Source organism: Thermobia domestica, chromosome 5 (genome assembly GCF_964235325.1).
Source record: "Thermobia domestica chromosome 5, izTheDome1.hap1.1, whole genome shotgun sequence".
Classification (NCBI taxonomy): domain Eukaryota; kingdom Metazoa; phylum Arthropoda; class Insecta; order Zygentoma; family Lepismatidae; genus Thermobia; species Thermobia domestica.
In genome coordinates, this window is record NC_137458.1 from 191,809,050 (window position 1) to 191,831,932 (window position 22,883).

The 22,883-nt window shown below is 36.2% G+C and overlaps 1 protein-coding gene across 2 annotated transcripts in view; it reads right to left on the minus strand.

Moving 5' to 3' along the window:
* The window catches only part of LOC145684748 (uncharacterized), a 1,464,901-nt gene that overhangs the window by 633,762 nt on the left and 808,256 nt on the right, over positions 1 to 22,883 (minus strand). Inside the window, exon 9 of one of the 2 annotated variants that reach the window (XM_081757121.1) lies at positions 11,802 to 11,945. The exons of the other annotated variant lie outside the window; for it this stretch is intronic. Within the exon in view, the coding sequence (XP_081613247.1) occupies positions 11,802 to 11,945 (144 nt within the window). The remainder of the gene's footprint in view (positions 1 to 11,801; positions 11,946 to 22,883) is intronic. 2 annotated transcript variants of the gene reach the window in all.

Below are 22,883 nucleotides of genomic sequence, written 5' to 3' on the forward strand. Positions count from 1 at the left end.
CTGACCCACCGATCCACAATGTCTTAACAACGCATTAAGACCCACCGACCCATTCTGCTCAGTGCATTGTAGACAGCTTCTGAACACTGGTGAATTTGTCTACGTTTTACTTTTAAGGCATCCTTTTTCTTCTTTTTTTCATTTGTTTCTATTGAAAAAAGAACTTCAGGCAATTTTAGATATTTAGATATTTTGATATTTGCAATTTTAATAATAGCAATAGAATTTAATAGTTAGCTTTGAGACGCAGCCTGTGACTTTTTAGTGGAGCTAACTACTGGGAAAAATGTTTGAATCATGTGTAATATATGAATTATTATATAAAAAACTGAATGTAACTACGTATGCGTGATCATCACATCCCAATTGCTAAGCAAAATGAAATGATTTTTGGTATATAGTTACGCCCCAATCCCAACTGGGAAGTTATCATACGCGTATCGGTTTCATTATATTACATATTCTAAGGGGGTCCGAATTTTTTCAAAAAAAAATTAGGATCTCACAAGCCGTTCAACATGGAGAGCTGAAATTCAATATATTAATTCTTTGTTATAATTAACCTAACATGTTCTATCATTTTTTAAATTCCTTTTTATTGAGAAGGCATTTTCTATATAGTGCCGGATAGAAGTCTTTGATCAGATAATAGCGACTGCTTTGAAACAAATACAGAGTATTAGAATTAAATCTATAGTTTGGTGTGGAGAAGAAATAAACTTGTGAATCAAAGGCTTAAGAACAACTCATTTTATTCGATCAGACAGACAATAACGATATCACTTTGACGTATTCACCACGTATTTGGAACTTGCCTGCTCCCCCTTCAAAGCTGATATTTGAAGACGATGGAAGATGAGTTCACATTTTAAATCAATATATTTATATACCTAGCTTCACCTTCCTCCTACAGCACACATGTTAATGAATGTAACATTATTAAACCGACGGGAGCCAAATGCTACATACAGTATAGTAAAAAAAACATTTTAAACAGATCTTCCGTTCTAATGGGAACACAAGACATACAAGCACGATGTCATCATTCTTAAATGAACAAAAATTATAGACATTGACCGTCTTCCTCACTTAATACCGAAATTTATCAAAATGCTTAAATACGTGCTTACTCGTTTTTAATAAGGATTTTATATACCGTAAGACGGGGTTACTTTGCACAAAATATGAAAAGAGTTTCACAGTCCTCTGTCGGCAAAACCATGAACAGAAGAGACGAAGTTTCAACTGGCACCGTAAGATAGAATATTTAACTGTATTTTGGCTATAATGTTGGCGGTTAACATCATTTCTAATTACCGAGAGGGTTCATTGTTGTAGAGGTATGGAAAGCAGTCACTGTAAAGGCCGCCAAAATTTGAGCCAAAATTTGAAAGCTATCACGTACGAGATTTTCCGTCAAAGTCAGTTTCGTAGAATACTACTGTGTATAACGACATTTCGATGCAATACTTGAAATTGAAATCTGAAACGTTTTAAAGTCATAAAAAAAAGCTGGGAGAAGGCAGTTTCAGTCTCAATTCGGGGTTACTTCGCACCGGTCCAGAATACCGCTTAGATAGGAAATTATTACTCCTGAAACTTCCTGCATTCTAAATTTTTCTATTTAGGAAAATGCTGAAATGAATTTCTTGTTGGAAAATAAATTATGAACAGTGGCGGGTCCAGAAAAGTAGTTTCACACAGGCTTCACTTACAAATACTGCGTTTTTTTTAGAAAGTACTAGATTTTTGGGGGGAGGAGGCCTTCAGCTTATACGCATACGAATCACTAGCATTAGATTTTTTTAAAAAAAGAAATCATGCAATTTGGGTGGGTTTCAGCCTGAAAGTCCCAAATCCTGTAAATTTCCCACTAATTACGGTTGGGATGATATTCTTGGACATAAAAAATAACCAAGGCAAATCAGTTCACGGGAATTTTTTCTGTTGATGAGTTGGCATTTTTATGTGACATATGCTTAACTATTACAATGCGGTTCCTGTGCCGGGAGCAGAAAATACATAATTTTCTTTACAAACATCGATAATTCCAACTAAGCACTGATACCAGTATCATCATTCTAATAGCAATATTCGTAGACTGGATGCAGTTTTTTATAGAAAGTAAAATGTATAAATAGTGAAAGGAAAACATTGCACAGAAACGTTATGTTAGTATGGCGAACATACTTTTTTGTATGTTGTGTAAAGCAACCCCAGCTATGGGGTTACTTTGCACCAAAGTTTATATTTCAATAAGCATGGATACTGAATGTTTACTAATGAACTTGCATTAATATTTTCCTTATATATCTAGCTATTATGTTTTTAAGATAGTGTTCTAAATCATTATGTTTGTAAGTTACATGCGATTTTCTTTAAAATGGCTTAAATCTTGTGCTAAGTGCTTACAGTCTTTAGTACTAAGTTTCATCTCACTAACGCAAAGTACTGTACTTGTTATGTATTTTTAAGCCTCTTTACTCTATTAGGATACGCACTTTAATAAATATGACGTGACAACAATCCAGTTTGAAGTAGGTGTTAACTATGTTAAAAACTTCACAGCGATCGGTTCAACTATTTCCTTTGCGTTAAACAATGTCTTTTTCATTTGTATAATACAGACGTAGATTAATAGTATTGGTGCTGTCTTGCATGCGTAAGTTATTTCTTGATAACAAATATGAGTTGTTATGTTTAATGTGGTGAATAATACATAACAACACTTCCTATATAATCAACACTCAACGCACTGAATTTTGTCTGTAAGATATGACTTACATTGAATATAAGTATCGCAATAGTATTAAATTAAGCCGAATACTACAACATACTTCAGTTTCATTTCTCAAGAGATTTTTTCTCAAGAGATTTATGGAAATAAGAATTGAAATAGGAAGTAATAGTTAATTTGAACCACTTCCTGTTCCTGTAGGGTGTTGACAATAATTATGGTATGTTGCCTTGAGACGGCAAGTCGTTTGGACAAAAATGTTCTCACTATATGTTACTGCTTTCATTCTATGGCGAGGAACGTTCAAACAGAATATGACTAAATTTTAACAACTTATTTGATCAAAGCTGCCACGGAAAAGAAGGAAGCTATTCTTAAGACGATGAATCCATTGCAAAAAAACACTTTTTAATATATTTTACAATTTTTGCTCTATGGAAATCAGTATTCGAACTGGAAGTACTAATAAATTTGAACAATCTCCAGCTTTGGTAGAGATATATGGAGAGTAATGATATGTTTGTAGAGAGGCTGAATCGTTTGCCTAAAACTGCTTCTCGGTATCTGCTGCCGTTTTCGTTCTATAAACGTTGAAACCGTTATTGAAACCAGAAGTTATAGTAAATTCTAACTACAGCCGAATTTGGTAGAATGTTGTAGATAATCATGATATGTTGTCTTTACATTCTAAGTCGTTTGCAGAAGATGCTTCTCATTATCCATTATCATTTCTTTGTATATCGACAAACGTTGAAACAGGAAATGGCTAATTTGAAGCAATTCTGGTTTGAGTAGAAGGTTAACGTAGGAAATAAAATCTATTCTTTGGAGATTTAATTAATTGCAAAAGACGACATCTTGAAGCATTTACTATTTCTATTAGGCGGAAATCGGAAATTGAAACCGGAAGTAATAGTAAATTTCAAACATTTATGGTTTTGGTAGAGTATTTTGGATACTCATGGTGTCTCAAGATGGTAACTCCTTTAGTCAGTGCTCGCTATGTTACCGTTTCATGCTATGCCGATAAAAGTCGAAACTGGCATTGAAACCGCAAGTATTAATAAACTTAAACCATTTTCAGTTTTAGTAGGGTATTCTGGATGACCATCATATGATGCTTATACACACGAAATCCTTTACGGAAAAACATCTTCTTCCTGTATGTTGCCATTTTCATCTATGGGTTAAATGTTAGAACCGACAGTAGATAGTGTTGCGACGAGACGAGACGAGACTTCAGGTTGTCTCGTCTCATATCGTGCAAACATGTCTAGTCTCGTGTCTAGTCCCGAAAAAATGTAATAGTCGCGTCTTTTGTCTCGTCTCGAGAGGTTCTGCTCCGTCTCGTCTCGTCCCGTTTATCTAGTTTGTCTCGTTTTGTCTCGCTTTGTAAAAAAATATAGCAGCATATCATGGGAACTAAAGTCAAATATAGCAAACGCACCATGGTAATCAAGATACAACAAAGTTGTTACCCAGAACACACGACTAGAAATCTCACGGCAGCTTCGCCGCAAAGCAATCACCTCTCGTGCATGTGGTAGTCGGTTCGATCTCGGTTAGTGTTATGAGCTTTGTGGTGGACAAACATCGAGTGTGTTTGTTTTCTGGGCGTTGTCTTGTATCCTACCAATTTCTTTATTAAACTAGTTCTTCCACCATCGTCCATTCGGCGTGAGCCAAAGTTGCTTAAAGGTCTTAAAAATAAATTCAATAAGTTCAAAAGGCAAGGAACAATAATTTACAAGATAATATTTCTTTGCAGTTAATTGTCTGAGGAACTGGCGCTAGTCCCGGGGAATGAGAAGGACATATCTCCCCTCCCACCTTGGTAACGGGGGACTGTCCCACTCAGAAACTCGATTTGAAATGTGTTTTTTGGGGAGAAATGTGATGATTTGTGTCCAACTGCCACTTCATCAACATCACCATATAATACACAACAGGTTCACTTCCGAAATCAGATTCATTTACCGTAATATGAGTCTCATCTCCCTCCCTTCAGAATAAGCCTCAAATCTGCCCGCCTCCCAATGTTAATGACAATTGTGATCCTTGATCCTCCACAGTGTTGTTTTTCAACTTTTAAATATTTTGAACATCTCTTAAAATACGGGAACGGTCTTACCCTTCCCGCCTAATGTTTAATACAGATATGCGCTGTTGGTTTGAGGCTCCTCGACCCTGAACATTCTTTACATTCTGAAACATTGAAATTTGTTTTACCAGCAAGAATACACGAATATAAATTGTTCATAGATACGTCGAAAACGAAGACATTAATGAGAAGTAATGTTAACGCGACAAGTCTCATGTAACTGCACTGGCCCCAGAGGGTACTGACTGTGCGGAGGAGTGAGTAAGGCGGCACTTTTACAGGATGGCAAAAACTGAAAATAACAGCTAGTATGAAGTAAAATCCCAAACTGAATTGAAATAGTCCTTCCTGAACGTGTTCAAGATTTCAATACCGACTCACTAAGACTTTTTAAAAATAGTATTCTGTACAGCCTACCTTAGTCTCTAAAACCGCGAGTCAAGTCAGATAGGCATGTCGACTGCGATACTGGAGTTAGTAATAGCACACGACAGTTACAATAGTAAAGACTGTCTTAAGACGGTTTTAAGATGGGGGCGTGACTTTCCTAACTTAAACTAATCCTTCCCAAGTCCTAACACACTTTTAATAGATAATATAATAACCCTATAAGTTTTTTTTGATAGGGCAAGTGTAGAACAAAATGGAACTTGACATATTTCAATTACGACAATATTTACCATTATGATTCGACGCTTCCAATAGCGATATTAGAATTGGTTCCAAAGACAATAACGAAAGAATGGTGAAAGAAAATATTTTGGCCCTTGCGTCGCCAGGTCCTGTAGTGGCTTAAAAGAAATAAAACTGCAGAAATGGTACTGAAAGAGATAGAGAAATGTTCTTCTTAGTTGACCATTGAGAAAGTAGTTAAATAATGCTATAAGTCGTGAGAGTAATGTTGTGTTTAGTGTTCAGCAACATTTTTTATCTCTGTACTGTTTCAGGTCTTTTTCTCGTCGGATGAGTTAGCCGAGTAGGTAAGACGCTCGAGTTCTAACTGGATAATCCATGCTCAAATCTCCTTGCAGCTAACATTTTTTCTCCCACTACCGTAATCAACACCGTGTGTTGTGTTGATTAAACACAAAAAGTGGTGGTCACGCTGGGTCACCGCATTGTGTTGAACATGGGCGGAGCAATGAATTGTCTGCTGGGGGAGCGCACCTTTTGGTCATTCTCCGACACGAGGAATACTTCCTAGACGAGTGTGGAATTAATATGAATAACTCATTTTTTCCAAAACTTTGGGGGACAATGCCCTCCATGCCCCCCATAGCTCCGCTTATGGTGTTGAATCAACACAGCTATGTTTTTACTGTGCAGGACATGCGTTGTAAAAAGTAAGATTAAGGACACATACAAAAGTCATCCAGGCAGGGGTTGGAATTCACAAATACGTAAAGAAATTCCATTTCCTCAGTCAAAGTTAAATCTGTTGTAGAGAACCTTAACTATTGACAATAAAATGCAATGGAACCAAAAGTCAAATTTCAATTATAAATGCCGGACTCAAATTACTGTAGGAAATTAAGTAGTGTATAGTAGAAACAGCCGAAAAATTAAACATGAAGAATTAATTTAATAAAAACAAGCTACCAAAACTAACACATTTAACTTTATTTAAAAAAAAAGAAAAAACGCGGAGCAAACGTAACGGTTTCAATCTTCTAACATATTAATGTGTCATCTGAGTAACATCGAAAACGTTACGTTTGAGGTGTTTGTTTTAAATTCAGAAGCTGTTTGGAATTTCGAGACACGAGACGAGACGATACATTTCACGAGAGGTCTCGTCTTCTCTCGTCTCCCGTCTCGCATCTCGTCCCAAAGGACTCTGTCTCGTCCCGTTTACCAGACGAGACGAGACACGGTAAATGTCTCGTCTGTTGGCAAGGCTAGAAATAGCTAATTTGAACCACTTCTAGCTTGAATACGGGTTTAACGGATGAGATGGAACATATTCTTTGGAAGCAGAATCAATGGCAGAAAATCACTTCTCGATATCACTTACTGTCTTTGCTCTGGCATCTCTCCCCCCCACACACGGATGAAACTATTCTATAAGACTTCCGACTTTTATACACAGCATAGTTTGGAAGTTTAAAACCTGTCTAGTTCCATAAATATTATTAACACTGACATATCAATGATACTATTGTGTAATTCAAAATGTTAGCCGTGAAATATATGCCGGATTGGAAGCAGTTGTGGGAAGGGCTCTTGCTATATCAAATTTGTGGGTGTTCAAGTAAAACCAATATAATTTCTATTCCACATAGGGTTAATAATGCATAGGTCATTTCTACTGTACATCAACTTTACGGAACAAATGATTCGTGACTCAATGAAAATCCATTTGTTGGTTCTTCAAGGTCAATACATCAACAAAATAGCTAATACTACGAGTATATGCGACCCATTACTTCGATAGTAGAGGGACATTCAACATACGTGTTTACGTATAAAAGACTAATGCCTCACGCACGTAGTAGAAAGCATAACTGGGTGGAAGCAACGTAGCAACTTTCTATTCCAAACAACGCTGTGCTATGTAAAAATAAATGCTCTGGGTTGCTCAATCTGTTGTGTGTATGAAATACGAATTTGTTTGTATGTCTGTGTGCGACCTGCGAATCAGATGAGTTGACCGAAAGTTACTAAATTGCGGTCACAGATACCTTTACGCGGGCTCCAGGCCAAGATGAAGCATTTTTTTAAAATTCGAACCAGATTCTCAGGGGAAGAGAGAGTTCACCGGGACATGTAACAATATTAGAAAGTGACCGATATTTGTTTTGAATTCATAGTTACCGTGGTCGCTGAGATCAATGGTGACATTTCCATTAATGATGACTTTGAAAATCGACTACCATTGTATGCGGGTTGATGTCAGCCGGGGGATGGGGTATCGAAATATATAGAAATATTCGAAAATGACCTATATCAGTGTCAAATCCTTAGTTTTCACGGTGGCAGAGATGAATGGTGATTGTTCCAGAGGCGTTGACTTCCAAATACAGCCCAATCATCTGGGGCGAGAGGCGTTCTTTTAAATTTCGAACCAGGGGTCTCAGGGGCGGTCACCGGGATATGTAAAAGTAGTAAAAAAACAGATATCTCTTCGTCTCGTTGTTCAGTTTGTTTACATAGATATTTTATCTGACGCATGCGAAAAGTGGTTATTTCAGCTAGTTATTAATAAATGCAAGAAATAAATTATTAGTAATATACAGGGTGGTCCAAAAATAAGTATACAGTACCGTACTGATTAGCTCATTGTATTTTATATATTTTTTATTTAATCCATCAGGTAGACTTAGTTTCTTGATTATTATTTGTTAATATGTTTATGGTTACATTTTAAGCCCAGAAGAGCCGAAGCAAATAAACTCATAAACTAGAATGTTATAGTTGATTAATACAGAGATGTACGCCTACTTTTTGGACTACGTGAACAGATAGGAGTGTATTTTGAAAGAAGAAAACGAAAGTTTAAACATACATACGGTATTTAACTTTATATAATCTAGGCCAAACCACTGTCACAAATCTAAGATAATGTAGGAAAAATGCAAGAAAGTAATTAATAATAATAAATATGAGCATATAAAAATATATCTTGAAAAAATTGTCCCCTGGCAGAATTTGTTTACTCCAGATGTCGAAACGTTATTCAGAGTTGGAGTGGGTCAGTGGGTTGAGTGGGTCTAGTTTTCTAAGTGGATCATGTGATCCATTGCGACCATCCATCCACCATGACCCAATCTAACCATTGTGACCACTGCGACCCACCAAAAGCCATCGTCATCAACTCTGACCCATGATCTACGCTCTCTTCTAAATTAAATAAGGTTTACAATTGTAATAAAAGAAGGGTGTGAAATTATCACTAATCGGAGTTTGAATTTCTACGATTCAACGCTCAAGCACCGCTCTGTTACAAGAAAGGTCGATCTCATCTTTACGATATACAATGGTAAAGTGCTTCTCATGGGCCAAATTGCGATGAATAGAAATTTAATTATCATATATATATATATATATATATATATATATATATATATTGTTACAGACATTTTCAGTGGAAAATAGGATGAAATTTGAAAGTCTCAAATCAAGATGAAGTAGACCAAAGTAAAGTCAAGTCTAAAATTCCCACGTAATTAAGCTTATGGTACAAATTTTGTCCATTTTCCTCACAACTTTATAACGTGATATCCTTATGCCGTGAACGCTCCATATATAAACACAAGTTTCAGCAATTATTATAATAAAAAGCAGTACATGTCAAATGCGTGACACTGTAGTTTTTATTTCTCAATAATTGTTTTTCAATTTGTTTCTGAACTAATATCGATGGTTTTCGATTATTTTTAGAAATCAACCCTATATGCAGAACTTCCCCCAACCCAATGAAAGAGACTTTTTATATGCCAAATGTCATTTCAGTTGACTTTGAATTTGATCATGATGATCACACACACATAGCTATATCCAATTTTTTTAATAACAATTCATACATTATAGCCTATTCACATTTTTTCCAGTAGTTTGCTCCTCTAAAAAGTCATAGGATGTGTTTGGAAAGTCAAGAAATAAGTCCTATTGCTATTATTATATTCCAAATATGGTCAATTGGGTGAAGTTCTGCAAGAGTGCCTGAAGTTCACTCTTCAATAGAAAAAATGAAAAAATAAGAAAAAAGGAGGCCTTGAAAGTAAAGGTAGACAAATTCACCAGTGCTCACAAGAAGATGTCTACAATGCACTGAGCAGAATGGGTTGGTGTGTCAGAGTGGATTAGTGGGTCAGATTTGGTTGTTGGGTCAGAATAAGTCACGATGGGTAGTTTGTCGCAGTGAGTCATATCCTGCTGACCCACGACCCACTTACAAATCTTGACCCAACTGACCCACTGACTCACTCCATCTCTGGATTGCAGACACGTATAAAGCAGTCATATTTATCTCAACCTTCCTGACTTAGCCTTCACTAATTTAAGATAATCTACAAAAATGCAAGAAAGCAATTATTAGTAACAAATATAAACATATAGAAATGTATTTCGAGAGAAAGAAAAATCAAACTAAACCGTCCGAGATTTGAACCCGCGTATCCCCACTCAAGAAGCAGACATCTTACCGACTTACCCACGTCAGAACTTGTAACTTCTGCTTTTGAAGCTTTACTTATAGTGCGTGTGATACGTAAAAACGCTTCGAGATGTCATTAGTGTTGGGACCACCTCCTTCAAGACCCGTTTCATAAATTTACGAAATAAGTCATTTCATCATTAATCAATTCGATAATAATTATATATATATATATATATATATATATATATATATATATATATATATATATATATATATATATATATATGATGTATATATGTGTATGTGTAAGTGTGTTGTTTGTGTGTGTGTGTTGGTGCACCCAAGAGGTTAATTTATAATAGCTTAATTTATTCTTGATTTTAATCAACAGAACAAATGCTTTTAATCAAAACATGAGGCCTGTTGCCGTAGATGGCTAAAGGCCGTAAATAAAATTCAAACTTCAAGTGTGACTGGGGTAACTCATCGACAATGGCTGATCTAACACGTTTAATAACAGCGCGTTTAATGGCTGATTCATAAACGCAATTGATAGAGCCTGTGTAGATAAGTGTGTACCTTGTGTGACTGTCCTTCTAAGGATTCTGTATTCGAGTCTCAGCCTAGACTGAGTTATATTTCTTCAAGAAATTAATCACTATAAATGATGTTCGCGTTTGATACTCAAAGACATTTATTCTATGAAGGGAGAAAAACCAAGAGAATACAGGAGGAAGAGGGAAAGACCGAGGCCGTTTACCCTTAAGTATTAAAATTTAATTTTTTCCCATGTCTTTAGATTTTTCTTTTCCCTCTTTCCTTCTTTTCTCATTTTGTTTAGCTTTCCATACTTTTTCGGTCTCTGCATGATGCGTAATATTCTTTTCGTTTTCTTTGCATTAATTCCTATCTTTCTTAACTTAACGTGAATGGAATTTCTACAGATTTATCTCGTGGCTGTTTCTCTAATTGATACTCTCAGATAGTAATACTTTTTCCTCCAATTGGAGGAATATCCTGGCATGTTGTTTTTGGACATGTATTTGCTGTCATGTTGGTTGTCCAACTATTAGACATACAGTGAAACTATGCTGCTACTGGTAAAAGCAATCATTTCTTATATATCCAACCTCCACTTTCTAATGTTTGTGGCTGTACATTACGTTACTTTTCGTTCAGAGCCATCTTAGGGCCTTTATATACATATATTGATATGATGCTCTCTTCTGTATTATAATTTGTTTGATGAAGCCAAAGGTTTACCTTAAACTGTTCCACATCTACATTTGAATTCAAGCATTGTGCTTTGTCAGAAACTGTGTTATGTATATTTTTAATTAATAAAACAAAGCTAACATGAACCAACTAGATATTAAATTCTATTCAAATAAGGAAGAGAAATAATAATGTCTTTTTGAAAATTTACTATAAACATATGACCATATTGTTGGACACAGAATCTCTCTGAAATATCAGGCGATGCTGATGACCATAAGGATAGGATTATAGAAACATCGATTCAGCCTTTCGATTTGACTTCGGAAGTAATATAATTAGTGAAAGTTCCCAAAACGAATCTTGATCAACACAAGATAAAGTGCTGAGAGAATTAAGAATCTATTCTGTTATTCTTTTTCTATTTAAAACAAAATATTCACTATAATAGGTGATGGGTTTTTTAGAGAATCAATTACAAACACAATAAATAATGTAGATATGTTATATTATCAATGAGAAGCGATAAAAATTCATTTCCATTCTTTAAACAAATAAGTCTGCAATTTACTTATTACACTAAATAAAGAGCTCAGATTACAATACACAAATAAACCAGACCGACCCTTAACAAGTATTGGTTAACTTACAACACATCTCATAGTGTCCTCATAGTCTTCTCGTTGACGAATTAAAACATGTGTTGGAAGCTGAACCTCTTCATCAATAAGACGTTGCCGACGATGAAACCGGCGTGGATCTTCCTTCACATGTCGCCCAATTATTGGACGTTTCTAGTAAAAGAAAGTATCATTAGAACAACATTCTAAAATGCAATTGGTTTCTCACTTTTTTGAACAAATATAATCTGCGCTAAATATTAAATGGAATCGCTGTTGAAAAGTTGAGTGTGCTCAATATTCGTTGATTATATTTTTAAAATAAGGCTACTCAGTTTACTGTAAAGTAATCAGTATTAAAAGTAGTTAGTTTCATTACATATTTAAAACTTATTTTTCTTTTTCGTAGTTCTCTTGTTACCTCCCATTTTCATCATTCCACCATTGTCGTCCACCTCATTAAAATGACTTTCAGTCGCGATACATAAACATGCGGTGTTAAAGTAAAAAAGAAAAATGTAGTAGAAATAAGTCCAGTAGAAATGGCATGTCTGTTCTCTCCGGATTCAGTATCTATTGTATACACGACTCCAAAAATGCATTACCACCTGCAATTCTCGTTTTCCTGCAATAGAAGGCAACCCAAAAAGCTCGGCGGTTGGGTTGGTTCCGAATTCGAAAGGCGTTGGACCAAACCTCAATTTTGTTAAAAATATATCAGTGTGGCAAACTGAAAAATAAGGAAATAAAACAAATTGTTAAGAATGACAATTTTATTATCGTGACGGAGTTGGATGACATCAAAAGTTACAAAATGATCTTACTTAAGCAGTTCAAAAAAGATGAATGGCAAAAGACACATATCAGACAAAATATTTCTCTCCTTCTCTCCCCCAAAAAAAGAATTTTAAAAAAGAAAAAGTTACATAAAGTAAAGGTTTAATATAAAAGACTCACCCAAAATTTTGAAAATTGACACGCGTAAGGCAAGAATAACTGAACCCAAGTGAATAAAATTGTGCACAGATATTGCAGACGTAAAAAGTGGGAATACAGGCTTCATATTTTCCTGAAAAAAAAACGGTAGGGAGGGGCACGGACCCCTCCAAACCCTTGATCACGAGATATCAAAAATGCTTGTAACAGTATGTCAGATGTGTGTAAAGGACATGAAGAATTGTAACGAAACTTTTTCTATGGACAACACGTAAAAAATAAAGGAATACGAGGTTTTAATGTTCTGCGGAAAACAGTTTTAGGGGGCAAAAGCCCCCACGAAAAATTTTGAAATTTGACGTCCGAAAGGTAAGAAGAAGTGAACCGAACTGAATGAAATTCTGCACAGATATTATAAACATAAAATGAGGGAATACGGGTTTCTTATTTTCCTTTAAAAAACGGCTGGGTAGGGCGCGGACTCCTCCAAACATTTGATCATGAAATATCAAAAGTACTAGTAACAAATGTCAGATGGGTGTAAAGGACATGAAGAATTACAACGAAACTTTTTGTATGGACAATACGCAGAAAATAAAGGAATACGTTTTTTTTTATTATTATTTTCTGCTGAAAGACAGTTTTATAGGGTAAAAGAACCCACCCCAAAATTTTAAAGTTGACGCGAGAACGATAAGAAGAAGTGAACCGAAGTGAGTGAAATATTGCAAAGATGTCGTAGGTTTAAAATGAGGAAATACGGGTTTCGTATTTTCCTGCAAAAAAAGGTTCGGTGAGGCACGGACCCCTCCAAACATTTGATCACGAAATATCAAAAGTGCTAGTAACAGTATGTGAGATGTGTCTAAAGAACATGAAGAATTGCAAAAAAACTTAATGTATGGATAATATGCGAAAAACATACGAATACTGTTTTTTTTTTATTTTCTGCGTAAAAATGGTTTTACGGGGAAAAGCACCCACCCAAAATTTTGAAAGTTGACGAACGAAAAGCAAGGACAAGTGAATCGAAATGAATGAACTTGTGCACACATATTGTAGACGTAAAATGAGTGAATATGGGTTTCGTATTTTCCTGGAAAAAACTGTTGGAAAGGGCACGAACCCTTCCAAAGTTTTGATCACGAAATATCAAAAGTACTAGTAACAGTGAGGTGTGTGTAAAGGAAATGAAGAATTGCAACGAAACATTTTGTATGGAAAATAACCATAAAATAAATCAATACGAGTTTCTTATTTCCTGCGGAAAAACTGTTTTAGGGGTCAAAGGCTCCCACCCAAAATTTTGAAAGTTGACACCCGAAAGACAAGAAGAAATGAGCCGAAGTGAATGAAATTTGCACAAGTACTGCAGACGTAAAATGAGGATAAGGGTTTTATATTTTCTTAGAGAAAACAGTTAGGTGGGGCGCCGACCCTCCCAAACGTTTGATAACGAAAAGTCAAAAATAATATTAATAGTATGTGAGATGTGTGTAAAGGAAATGAAGACTTTCAACGAAACTTTTTGTATGGGAAATGCGCTGAAAACAAAAAATACGGGGTTTTCATTTTTGCAGAAAAATGGTTTTATGGGGCAAAAGGCCCCACCCCAAAATTTTGAAATTTGGCACCGAAAGGGAAGAAAAAGTGAACCGAAGTGAATAAAATTTTGCGCAGATATTGTAGACATAAAATGAGGGTATACGGGTTTCGCATTTACCTAAAAAAAAAAACGGTTAAGTGTGGCATGGACTCCTCCGAATCTTTGATCACGAAATTTCATAAGCGCTAGTAACAGTATGTCACATGTCTGTAAAGGACCTGAAGAATTGCAACGAAACATTGTGTATGGAGACTACGTAAAAAGAAAATGGATACTTGTTTCTTATTTTATGCGGAAAAATTATTTTGTGGGCAAAAGAACCCACCCCAAAATTTTGAGTTGATGCCCGAAAGGTAAGAAGAATTGAGCCGAAGTGAACGAAATTGTGCACAGATATTGTAGACATAAAATGGGGGAGTATTGGTTTCGTATTTTCCTTGAGAAAACGGAAGCGTGGGGTGTCGACCCCTCCAAACCTTTGATCACGAAATATCGAAAGTACTATTAATAGTGTCAGATGTGTGTAAAGGACATGAAGAATTCCAAAGAAACATTTCGTATCGACAATACGCAAAAAATAAAGGAATACGGTTTTTTTATGTTCTGCGGGAAAACGGTTTTAAAGGCTATAGCCCCACCCAAACTTTTGAAAGTTGAAGCCCGAAAGGCAAGAAGAAGTGAGCCGAAGTGAATTAAATTGTGCACAGATACTGCAGACGTAAAATGAGGATACGGGTTTCGTATTGTCCATGAGAAACGGTTCCGTAGTGCGCCAACCCCTCCAAACCTTTGATCACCAAATATCAAAGTACTAGTAACAGTATCTGAGATGTGTGTAAAGGACATGAAGAATTGCAACATATCTTTTTGTATGGACAATACGCAAAAAATAAAGGAATACGGGTTTATTATTTTCTGCGGAAAGACTGTTTTATGGGGCAAAACAACCCACCCCAAAATTTTAAATTTGAAGCTGGAAAGGTCAGAACAAGTGAACCGAAGTGAGTGAAATATTGCACAGATATTGAAGGCTTAAGACGAGGGAATACGGGTTTCGTATTTTCCTGAAAAAAAAAAGGTTGGGTGAGGCACGGACTCCTTCAAACATTTTGATCACGAAATATCAAAAGTACTAGTAACAGTATTTGAGATATGTGTAAAGGACACGAAGAATTGCAACATAACTTTTTGTATGGACAATACGCAAAAAATAAAGGAATATGAGTTTCTAATGTTCTGCGAAAAACGGTTTTAGGGGGCAAAAGACCCCATCCAAAATTTTAAAAGTTGACGCCCGAAAGGTAAAAAGACAGCCGAGGTAAATGAAATTCTGCACAGATATTACAGACGTAAAATGAGGATATGAGTTTCGTATTTTGCTAAACAAAAAGGTTGGGTGAGGCACCGACCCCTCCAAACCTTTGATCACGAAATATCAAAAGCGCTAGTAACAGTATGTCAGATGTGTGTAAAGAACATGAAGAATTGCAACGAAACATTGTGTATGCAAAATAACCAAAAAAAATAAATGAATACTGGTCTCTTATTTTCTGCGGAAAACTGTTTTAGGGGTCAAAATCTCTCACCCAAAATTTTGAAGTTGACACCCGAAAGAAAAGAAGAAATGAGCCGAAGTAAATGAAATTTGCACAGATATTGCAGACAGAAAATGAGGTTACGGGTTTCGTATTTTTCTAGAGAAAACAGTCGGGTGGAGCGCCGACCCCTCCAAACGTTTGATAACGAAAAATCAAAAGTGCTACTAACAGTATGTCAAATGTGTGTATAGGACATGAAGAATTGCACCGAAACTTTTGTATGGACAACGCACTGAAAACAAAGGAATACGGGTTTTTTATTTTTGCGGAAAAACTGTTTTATGGGGCAAAAGACCCCATCCCAAAATTTTGAAATTTGACGCCAAAAAGTAAGAAAAAGTAAACGGAAGTGAATGAAATTTTGCACAAATATTGTAGACATAAAACGACGGAATACGAGTTTCGTATTTACCTAAAAAAAACGGTTAGTTGGGGCCCGGATTCTTCTGAACCTTTGATCACGAAATATCAAGAGTGCTAGTAACAGATTGTACGGTTTGTGTGAAGCCCACCAAGAATTCCAAAGAAACTTTCTGTATGGACAATACGCAAAAAATAAAGGAATGCGTTTTTTTTTTCTGCGGAGAAACAGTTGTAGGGGGCAAAAGAACCCACCCAAAGTTTTGAAAGTTGATGCCCGAAAGGCAAGAAGAAGTGAGGCGAAGTGAATTAAATTGTGCACAGATATTGTAGACATAAAATGAGGGAATACGAGTTTCGTATTTTCCTGGGGAAAACGGTAGCTTGGGGCGCCGACACCTCCAAACCTTTGATCACGAAATATGAAAAGTGCTAGTATGTCAGATGTGTGTAAAGGACATGAAGAATTGCAACACAACCTTTTGTATGGACAATACGCAAAAAATAAAGGAATACGGGCTTTTTATGATCTGCGGGAAAACGGTTTTAGGCGGCAAGAGACCCACCCAAAATTTTAAAAGTTGACGCCCGAAAGACGCGAAGAAGTGAACCAAATTGAATCAAATATTGCACAGATATTGTAGGTTTAAATTGAGGGCAAACGGGTTTCGTATTTTCCTGAGAAAAACGGTTAAGAGGCTCGGATCCCTCCAAACCTTTGATCACGAAATATAAAAAATGCTGGTAACAGTATGTCATATGTGTGTAAAGGCCACGAAGAATTCCAACGAAACTTTTTGTATGGACAAATACGCAAAAAAATAAAGGAATGCTTTTTTATTTTCTGCAGAAAAACAGTTTTATGGGGCAAAAGAACCCACACCAAACTTTTGAAAGTTGACTCCCGAAAGTTTCATGTTGTCTCAAAGGTCGAGGGCATTCTTTATTGCTATTTTAAGGAAAAAAATTTCTAAGTCCAGCTTCGGGTATCTTCGGGTAAAAGTAAACCAGGTTCGAACCTCGAAGTCAACCTTTGCAATCGGGAGAAATTTTGCAGATGTGTTTTTCTTCTTTTAAATATAATAAGACTTGTTATTAATTGTATAAAAAAGCAACATTGATTGAAATACTTAATAATTCAATATTTCGAAACTTTGTATTAATATCAGCACATGCCTGTTTGTCATTTAGCTCTCCATACGTAATGAAACATTTAGATACGTAAACGAATCTTTCCATATGTGAAAGAATGCAGAAAATTAAGACATAGAACACAATTCTCGTCTGAGTACTAAAATAAAAGTCAAAATGGAACAAAAACAGCGTTTGCAGTGGATATGAATCAGAGCCCTGCACGGGCTGGGCGTGTCCTGTTCGGCCCGGACACAAATGCTATAGGGCCGAACCGGGCGCACGTATTTCCGGGTTGGAACCGGGCCCTCAAGCACGGATTGGAAACTAATGTTGTCATTTTTTCCCTTAAATGTCCTCCACTACCCCTGCCTTTGCCGTGTTCGTACGGTCTTACTGTCAGTCTACGTTAATCGTAGTGTGTTTGGGAAACTGACTCTTTATTCAAGACTGCAAAGTACTATAATACTACTAATATTACTACTACTTCTATTATTACTACTACGACCACAGTTAATACTACTATAACTGCTACGATTTCGCGTCAGAGTTGACATGTCTGGTGGTACAGAATTTACCTTCTAAGTACAGTATTTTATAACAAGACTTGTCAAACAGGGTGAAATATCCCTATTTTCATTTTCCAACCATGTTTGACCATAAATCGACTTTTGCGAGGTGAGAAAGGAAGATACGACAGAAGAAAAACAAAGTTATTGTAGAAGCATTATCATCAATATTTTGCATTCCAAAATACGGAATGTTACTTAAAAAACATAACTTTAAAAGAAATATCTACTAAAATAAAAGAACAATCATGGCATTTTAGGCTTGTGCGTAACAGTAATATACAAAATAAATAAATAAATATTACAATACTTTTGAGGGTCTAGTATTAGATATTAGTATTAGATTTAGATTAGATATTGGTATTCCAAAGGTAAAAAAATGAAATGTTTTTTTTTTCTTTCGACTGAAAACGTGATTTTGAATATATATATATATATATATATATATATATATATATATATATATATATATATATATATATATATATATATATATATATATAATTCAAAATCACGTTTTCAGTCGAAAGAAAAAAAACATTTCATTTGTTTTCAGACTGTTATACAACTCATGTAATTTTCTACAGCATTGGGAGAAGATGAAGTTTTCACACCATTATTATAAAATTTGGCACTCTTATTCAGAAATATCTGAATTTTTCGAATTTCTAAAGGAAATAGAAGAAAATTAATGTTTAGCCCCCCCTTTTGGAAGTGTAAACACAGAAGTTCATTTTCCTTATGGGAGGTTCAATGTTAAATTTTGGAAGCAGTTTTCTCCAATAATTATTCGTAAACATTTTGGGACAAATGAGTTGTATTTGTTACGAAATGCAAAAACACCCATTCACAAAGCTAGTAAAGCGGTCTCAAACATTATTTTGGGAAGGCCCCCCTTCGGGAGGCAAGGACCGTAAAAAGCTGGTGGGTGATGTGTTACCAAATCCCAAAATTTATTTTCGGAGTGCCAGTAAACGTCAGATTAATCACGAATGTCACATAATTAATGCTCCAATGCTCCTTACATGTAAGAGTGGCTGGTAATGGGGCTACAGCCCCCTTTCAAAAGTAAGAAAATCACCAGAAATATTCTTAGTAGGGACATACGAGAAGAAGGTGTTTTTGTTAATTAGTGTGAAATTTGGCGTCATTGTAGCAAAAGAGTATGCATTTTTGAAATATGGAATTCTATTTTGTAACGCACCGCCTTAGGGGGGTACAGGGGACGAAGCATTAGATGATGTACCTTTATAAAAATTCAAAATTTTGTTCCGGAAATGCCAGTGAGCGTCAGATTTTTCACAAATGTCACAGAATTAATATTCTAATGCTCCTTACATGTGCCAATAACTTGTGTGGTGCTATAACCCCCTTTCATAAAATATCCGCATAATTCTTCAATTTATTTGAGGTGACCTTTGTGCTGCCTCTGTACCATATCGGGTTGTGCATTAATGGAAGCCATGACTAAAAATAATATACATTTCCTTTCCCCCGACTTCGATCCGACATTTTGTTCTCGAGTTACGGCTGTTTTGGGCATTTTCCGACTGGTTTTTGGCTGGTCATAGCGCCAAAAGGAAGCATTGTGCACCCAGGTTGTCTTATTATGGTGTCAGGAATGAGCTCTCAAACGTTGTAAGTGATGTTTTGAAACACGCTCTATATTTCTATCCTGTTTCTGATTAGCTCCTCTTTGCCAATCAATTTCCAGTATTCCCAAAATATACCAAAAGTGAAGTAAATTCACTAAATCGCCTTCCCCCTATGCTTTCTTCTTGTATAGTACTTATTATATATTTATATTGTAATTGACAGAGATTGCCAATATTGATTGAAATATCTGGTTAAAATTCTATTAGAGGAATTCCCTCTTCAGTACAGAAATTCCCTCCTTGCATCCTACCGCCATTTTAGGCGAGATGGGATTAAGTAAGATGGAAATTCTCATCTCGCCTAAAATGGTAGACATTCTTATTTTGGAGATATAAGTGGCTGATAAATCGTTAGGCGAGGTGGGATTAGGCTAGATGGGATGGAATCATCTGAAAATGTAGGGGTACGGTAGGTAGCGGCATGGCGTCACGCCGTCCCCCATGCCTATCTTTGCCCATTGTAATTGCTTGGAAGTGGGAGGACGCCGTACACAGTTTTTTGGAGGTGAGGATAGGGTCCCCCGCGTTCCCAGGCACTTTAACCCTTGCTGCTAAGTATTAATTGCTGTGAGGACTAACGAAAAATATTGTGAAAATAATAATAATAATAATAATAATAATAATAATAATAAAGTATCTGAATGATTCATATATTTTTTCAACTTTTATTACAATTGCTGTGGGTTCCCATGAATCTGGTTATATTGTTTTTGTAAGGAATAAAGAGGCTTCAAACAACAATATGATTTGTATAAGAGAAAAAAAGCCTTATCAGTTGCAAGAACTGACAAGTGGCCTTGTGTCTGTTTTTTAAACACAATGTTACGAGGCACAGAAGCCACCACGCTTGCGGTGTGCTTGCTTTTTTGCCTCAGGCAGCTTCAGTACTAAAGTTAAGACTTTGCTTCATGCAGACAGTACTAAAATTCTCTCAATTTATGTGTAGCTATCAGCAACCACACAGGTTCTTTGAAACGCTGAATTTTACAAGAAAGGTTTTGTCCATCGGATAGGAAGCGAACGAAGCCCATCGTACGTTGTAATCCCTTCCCCTCTTTTGCACACTGTGTGAAATTTAACTTGTACACTGTAGTAAGTTACAGAAAAGAGAATGCTATTTTTTAAAAAAATGACATTATCGAATAAGATTGACCATTATTACAATATATTCAAGATGAAAAATATTCTTTTAACAGTCGTCGTACTTAGTTGTCTGCACTGAAATTCCCATAATGTGCTTTCTTCTTTTCTAATATGAGCTCCGAGCTTCTTCGTGGCTAAGTAGTTAGCGTACGTGCCTTTGGCGTGAGAGACCCGGGTTCGATTCCGGTGAGAGCTCATGTAGTTCGGGTTTGTCAATTAATCAGTAGGTCCCGTCTTATATAGCCTCGCTGCTGAAAGGGACGACAAAATCAACTTAACTCATATTGAGCACCATAGGAGATATAACTCCGAGGTGAATTTTGTCCCTGGAAAACCTCCCAAAATCATCAACGGTACGAAATATGTATGCAATGCAACGTGTCCATCATTTCCAACTCTATGGTCTGTGATCTAGCTTGCTTTTCATGTTTTCAGTAAACTAGACAGACAAAAGGAAGAATAGAGGCTTTCTTCCAGAAAATTGTGTTCGAGGGTGGGGGGTCACACAGGCTCGCATCCACCGGGAGTCTAGGGGGCCGGGCTCACCAAATTTTTTTTACATTAGAATGATTTATGAGCATTAAAGTAGTCAGCCATTAGGATTTTTTTGTTTTAGGATGATACCAGATTCGACTCCTGGTGCACGCTCAACTTTCAGTATTGTGTCATTTGCAGGTCTCGTCTCATACAGATTCGTTGAAAAACCTCTAAACATGTGCTATGACTAGTATGCGAACTAAAGTTTTTTTAGCAAAAGAGAGAGAAATTTCTTGCTTTAGACTCTGCCCTGTAATCCAGTTTTTCTGGAGGCGAGATAGTATGGTTGGGAACGACCTATCAGATTCAAGTTCCGAACCCACATATAAAAGACCTTGCTTTATAACCTTGGTGTTCTATAAAGACGAAAAACAAAAATATACTGATAGCTCCAGTAATAGATATTATAGCAAAGAGATTTAAAAAATAGGTGGTTTTGAAATAGAGAAAGGACAGTACCTGAGCTTTATTAGTATTACTAGCATATATTACCCGCTTTGCTAAGTTAAAATGAAAATTTTAAAGCACAACTCCGTATTTCATGTGTTTAGTACCCGTGAAATATGCTGTTTTCGTTTTTAATGGCATCGATTTAAACAGCATCGGAAAGATCATTGATCATCTCGGCGACCCCAAAAATCATGGATTCGAAACCAATAATGGTCATTTTCGGTCATTTTTATATATATTTCCTCCTCCCCTATGTTGCGTGCCATGGCAACGAAAGTGTCACTGTTAATCTCAGCGACCCCCCACAAATGTGGATTCAGCACTAATTAACGGTCATTTTCCTTTATCTTTAAATATCTCTTCCTCCCTTTCCCCCAAGTTGTGGGGTTGAATTTGAATTTAAACATGATCGAAAGTACCACTGCTCATCTAAGCGACCCAGAAAACTATAAATTTGACACTGATAGTGGCCATTATCTATCATTTTATATATCACTTTCTCCCCTTCCCGCAAGTGGCGGAGCTGATTTTGCATTTAAACCGGATCGAAGATGTCACAGTTCATCAGAATGATCCCTAAAACTATGGATTAGGCACTAATATTGGTTATTTTCGATTATTATTATTATTACATATAGCTCCCCCGCCCCCGCGCTGCGGCACACGAAATCAGAATTGTCACTGTTAATCTCAGCTACTCCTAAAACTATTGATTCGACACTAATATTACTCAGGTTTGATCACTTTTAAACGTTTATCCCCCTCTCCTCCATTGTACCCTCCACCTTCCCAACTATTAGGGCTGAACTTGGATTGAAACAGCATCAGAAATGTTACTGTTTGTCTCATCGGGCCCGAAAACTATGGATTCAACATTAATATCGGTCATTTTTGATCATTTCTAAATTTCTCTCCCTCTCGCCCTCCCCTACGTTGTTTCGTCAAAGTAAATAGCCTAAAGTAATCCCTGCCCCTATACTCATGTATATTGAAAATTTGATTTAGATCGGTCGGGTGGTTCAAGAGTGATGAAGTCACAGAGACAGACATTTTTATTTTTATTTTTTTTACATATATCTGCCCCCTCTCCCTCCCCTACGTTGGCTCGTCAAAGTGAAATGATAAAA